Genomic DNA, 5,370 nt, shown 5'->3' with positions numbered 1-5,370 from the left:
GATAAAATGCAGGAAAGCTACACAGGAGACGGTGTCAGTACTGTAGAATGAGATGCTTATGTTTATATTCAAGCAATCGTACCAGAAGCTGGGCAGAAGGATTAGCATGTATTCATCCTGCACTGCAGCGGCAATGAAATGATGTTATCATTCGATGTTGACGTTTTCTTTGCCTGTAAAGGCGATTTCGACCTGACTAGGGCCTTCCTCGCCATCCTCGGTATAACCCTCGCTGACCTGCACTTCGCTCCATTCGTATGCATTCGGGTTGCCTATATCAGTCGTTCTTGAAACAGTGAGCTGGACTATGTTGACATCTCATGCATGCTTCAATTTCTCGTGATAACCCTATAGGTTATAAAAGAGAATGAAATATTCAGCAGCTTGCAGAAGCTCGTCGCAGACTTAACATGCTGCTTAACCATTTAACTAGAAAAAGAGGGGGCTAGTGCCGAAACATACCTATACATCAAAGTTTTCAACATCGCGTTCATTGGCCTGCGACACAAGGCAGTGGCCCGCAATGTTCTCACTACCCAGCGAAGAACCTACAATTCCACACGATACATTAGAAAAAGTGAAGGAAAGGTGAACGTATCAGACTCACCGAGATTGTGTTTGTGTGTGACAGCAACAGCAAATGGTAGTCGTTGAGGTAATCCTACGGTAGTGAATGAAACATCAGTTGATAGTCGGAAAGCGCAACGTGGCCGATGCACAAGGCCAATACTCCTTTGCAAGTTAACATGGTTGTCGGCATTATCAGCTCGGTGGAAGATGATTTACTGGGAACAACATACCTAGCACATTTGAGAACGGTCCGAACGCCTGTGAGAGCGAGGTCGTTCACAGGCCATCATTGACTAGGTACTATCATTCAAAGGTTCGACTCAAAGGTCGAAGCGTCTCAAAAGAGACAATTTTATTTCCAATACCGGCACGTTAACTATCACTCAATAACTTATGCGCTCGTCCAGTCCAGAGCTATAAAAGAGAGTCGTTAGAAAAATTATACATGCAGGGGAAAAGGTCGCCTACCCACGTATCACTTTATTAATCAACACTTGATAGTTTCCGAGAACTGCAAGGATGCCTCGCTAGGCTACGCGAACGGTTCATTATCCCGCGACATGGGAGGTAAGCTCTTAGCTGAGGAGTACGTACCTTATTCCGGTTCACCGCGTACGCTCCAAGATGCTAGTTTGGTCGCGGAGGCGATGAATTTGAATCGACAAGGGATGTGAGGCCTTAATTGGTCCTCAACGTATGCTAAGGAGAGCTGCAGTTTTGAGAAACAAAACGGTTAACATGCGTGGACTCCATACCTGGCGAATGTACATGTCGATACCATTAAGCAACAGAGCTTCGGCTAAACTATGCACGATACTGGTTGGTATATCTTAGAATGAAAGTGATTTTCTTTTTTAATTATAACATTCTGACGTTGAAGAACGGTTATCGTTCCGATTCAAGAAGCCGGGTCAGAATAAACCTTACGAGACTTGGATGAGGCGCTTCCTCATAGCAATCTATTAGTTCAACATTGGCCCCACTGTGCAGACCGCTGTGAAGATTGTAGTTCGCATCGATTAGAGGACTACCGACATCCGCGGCGTGGTTAAGCCAGAAATAACGACGGTCTGCATTACATTAGTCCGATTGGTAGTAGGGTTATATCGACACTCGTGAGTGCGTACCCTTCTCGTTTATGGGAATTCATTGACTGAATCTTCGCGAGACAGATTGAACGTACACATATCCCTCACCGCTGAAAGGCTGGTTCCCACTCAAAATAGATCTAGAATCTGCGTAGCAAGCATTTCGCATAGGCATAGGCATAGGCATAGGCTCGCTCTGCGGGCAGCCATGCTCCTATCATGGAGGTTCTCCTTCTATTTCTTACGATCTGCATACCTTTCTGGGTTGCAGCATGCATAGTTGTTATGGATATCGGGGTCTTTTCCGAACTGAGCATGAGTCAACATATGCCTGCTCTCGGCCTTCTCGGCCTTGACCTCGGCCTACCGGTATTTTCTCTATTCTTCTTGCTGATACTAGAATACTACGGAACATTGTAGAATTATAATGACTCAATTCCTTACTAGTAGCATATAAATATTGTCTTTACCGTTGTATTAGAATCTTAAGCTACTTTTACTCATCTTCGAAGTCCACTTAACTGTGTGAACTAAGCATCTCTGATCGGTTACGCCAAGCGCTTTTCGGAAACCCTGTTAGTTACGCCTAGCGCTTGCTGACGCCCCGTTAACTACGCCTAGCGCTTGTTAGCACCCTTACGGATCCCTCTTGGTGGTTGGAACTCGGCTTACGGACATCCTCGCTCACGACTTGGGTTTTACTCAAGTACTCATTACTTTGTGTATTAGCTCGAAATACCCTGGTTCTTAACAATAGTGTATGACTCAGAAGTCAATTATTGCGGACAGTGATAACTCGGATTTGTGTACTTAACTGTACGTTGATATCCTTTGATTAAATGGCGGCTTTCAATTCACGTCAAACGTTTTAGATTGATTAGCCATAGAGAAAGACGACTTACATCAGTGTGCTCGTGGACCCTCCTTCCTCCGAATCTCGGGGAGTAATGCTGATGGCACGAATGGGGAACACGAAGTCTATCTGGAAAACAAGTGAACCACTTGCTTGTTAATGGTGTTCCTTGCAGTTGATATGGGTATGAGGTCTTGTTGAAGTAGGTAGCAAGTAGGTAGTTAAGTGCAAAGCAGAAAGCGGCGCTTCGGCCCGGATCGATCCGGAAGTATCTGCGTCATCTTTCCTTTCCATCCAATTTCCATCAGCATGTAAATCGGAAGCGAAGAAACATATGAATCTCAGCAACCTCATACTATCCATTAGCAGTGCAGAATGAGCACCTCATCATATCGCAGGGGTGTAGACTTATCCTGAAAAGGACCGTGCACCCAAGTTCAAATTAGTAGGGTATATTATCGTTCACCTGATTGCGGATGCTAATAACTTTTCATTAAGTAGCCTTCATACGTTAATCTGACGTCAATAAGTCATCCATCGCGTGCACCCGAGGGGACTTCCCATGTCGACTGTGGCGGAGCCGTTATATAGCCGCGATCTAGGCGTGGCTAAATTCTCCTACCTTGCTGTCGCTCCCTTGCTGTCCAGCAGACTCAATAATCGTGAGCCATTTCGAAGCTCAGCTGGTTTACCGTTTGACGACGAAAGTTTTATAGGCGATGAATGGTATACATTCTTGGCAGGCAACGGCATATATCGAATGTATCGCGCGTAGCAGTCGTGATCCCGACATGCAAGGCTATGCGGTACGATTGTCCAGTGCGCCTCACCGGTTTCACTAAATGATCTGTACCTTTCTGACTAGAAACGATAGTCTTCATTGCGAATGTCATGCTGGGTGCGTAGTCCTTGGAGCTGCTCATAGCGAAGGCTAAAGGCTAACCAAAACTGCCAGCGATACTCATTAAGTGGTCTCATGACGACGTGACAGAGTCTGTACGTGTCGTGCTCGTACAGGTCTACAGCATTATCCTCGTTACATTCATCAGCATGTGGCGGAGAAATCTCTCCATGGCTGACGCGCACTTCGCGCTCTCTATCACCGTGTCACCTCTTTCAGTGTACTTCCTATATTCGACGCTTCGTGTTTGTCTGAAGAAAAGAAACACACTGTACGAGCGCCTCGGAAAGTCCAAGATAATTGTTGGTGTCCTCACTACGATCATGCTAATTCTTTGGATCGTCTTGGATCTCCTGATATATTTCGCTCACGTCTTCGAGGGCGAGGTCTGCCCCTCGCCTACAGTGATCGGATGGTTCATCTATCGTTCGATTACTGCAGCAGAGGCCCTCGAGATAACGATTTACTTCCTACCGTTGCTGCCTTTCTTTTATCTCGTCTACGCCGTACGTCATTTCTCCGACGTCCGAGAAGAGTACCGAAGACACATGCGGAAGGTAGTTCCTTGGCCTCGTTTTCGATGTATCCAAATTACGTGGTTCTCTGTTCGGTCCTTCTGCCTGTCGCAATGGTCAGTCTTTGTTTTAATTGCAGATATATGTCTGTTGAATTCAACGTTTCAGGATTGTTATAACTCGAGCGCATCCCTGGACAGTATTCCTTTGCATTCTCCTAGCCTACATGTGTTGGGCGGGAACACTCAAAATATGGATCGTCGACATGGATTATTACTACTACGAGCTTCTCCAGAGTTTCGGCGACTCGCTACCGTATGAACCGCGTATCAATTACGATCCCCTCGGTTTCGGACAGGTAAGATACGGCTTCGGTTACATCTATATACACTCATCGAATCGTCTTTCCTTCCAGTTACTTGCAGCTACCGTCGCCATCGAGCCTATCTATGCCGTATGCTTGCTCACTTGGAACAGACGAGCCGATTTAAGAAGTTACATCCGACGTCTACCCTCTGCATTCCGAGACGGCATTATATTCATCGTTTCTGGGCGAGGAAACCCATGGAGAATCATGCATTATCCACTACAGAACATATCACCTCAAGAAAAGCACCCTTCGAGCCGGGCGAGGGACGCCTATCCGGCGCCAAAAAACCCTCCGCATCGAGCTCCTCCTCCTCGCAGTTCAACGAGACCTGCAGAGAAGCCGCAAGCCCCGGGAAAATCATCACATTCGCCTTCGGGCAGGGCCTCTGGCTCGGATGCTGCTGCTCAGACGCCCAAACCATCTCACTCAGAGAAGCATCACTCCTCAGGAAATCCACATTCTCATTCGGGCAGGGATGTTGCTGCGCAGACGCCAAAATTATATCATTCCCTTCCGACTTCTTCACGTCCAGCTCGGGACAGGCGGCATGACAGACGCGGGAGACATAACAGTGACAGATATTCACCCGCAGTCGGTTCGAACGCTCGGGTCCATAGTGGGCCGGGACATGCAACACCCAGCAGGCCATCTGCTTCTTCTCACCACCGGGAGAAGTCGTCTGTAACACCCTACGACCCTCCAGCGCGTTGATACAGTTTCTTATCCATTTCGGAAGGTGTTGACGACCTCCCTTTTCTGAACCCAGGCTTAATAAGCAGGAGGGTGTAAAGATATGTTGAGATACTATGCAGTAGTCTACCAAGATATGAGAACAGAAGGAGTAGCTTGAAAACGGAGGATGTCGCGACGACGGATGTCCGGCGAAATCGATCGCGTGCGCCTTGTATGCTGACTACGATGATCGTTAATAGTTAGTGCAACGCTTCATGTCACGCGGAAGTATTAAGCGATTTCGACGAAGAGGGAAATAAATATCTTCATTTACCTACAACTCGTTGGCTTCCCCACATCAACGACCGTGTTCCAAAAATTCAGAAGTGATAGTTATCCTC

General features: G+C 47.0%; 1 protein-coding gene across 1 annotated transcript; it reads left to right on the top strand.

Moving 5' to 3' along the window:
- The first annotated feature begins 3,118 nt into the window (after positions 1-3,118).
- On the top strand, positions 3,119-5,304 carry EV420DRAFT_1769366 (uncharacterized protein). Its single transcript, XM_060481023.1, has 6 exons — positions 3,119-3,173; positions 3,228-3,330; positions 3,386-3,409; positions 3,467-4,043; positions 4,096-4,285; positions 4,343-5,304. Exons 2-6 carry the CDS (start codon positions 3,231-3,233, stop codon positions 5,006-5,008), a joined length of 1,557 nt encoding a protein of 518 aa, XP_060323420.1. The 5' UTR covers positions 3,119-3,173; positions 3,228-3,230; the 3' UTR covers positions 5,009-5,304.
- The last annotated feature ends 66 nt before the right edge of the window (positions 5,305-5,370 follow it).

The sequence above is a fragment of the Desarmillaria tabescens genome (genome assembly GCF_030435595.1).
Source record: "Desarmillaria tabescens strain CCBAS 213 chromosome Unknown EV420scaffold_81, whole genome shotgun sequence".
Classification (NCBI taxonomy): Eukaryota; Fungi; Basidiomycota; class Agaricomycetes; order Agaricales; family Physalacriaceae; genus Desarmillaria; species Desarmillaria tabescens.
This window is presented reverse-complemented; position numbering and strand designations above follow the sequence as displayed.

Coding starts and splice junctions, on each gene's coding strand:
- EV420DRAFT_1769366 (XM_060481023.1), top strand. CDS start 3,231: ATGAATGGTATACATTCTTGGCAGGCAACGGCATATATCGAATGTATC. Junction 3,410..3,466: donor CATTGCGAATGTCATGCTGG/GTGCGTAGTCCT, acceptor CAAAACTGCCAG/CGATACTCATTAAGTGGTCT. Junction 4,044..4,095: donor TCCTTCTGCCTGTCGCAATG/GTCAGTCTTTGT, acceptor TCAACGTTTCAG/GATTGTTATAACTCGAGCGC.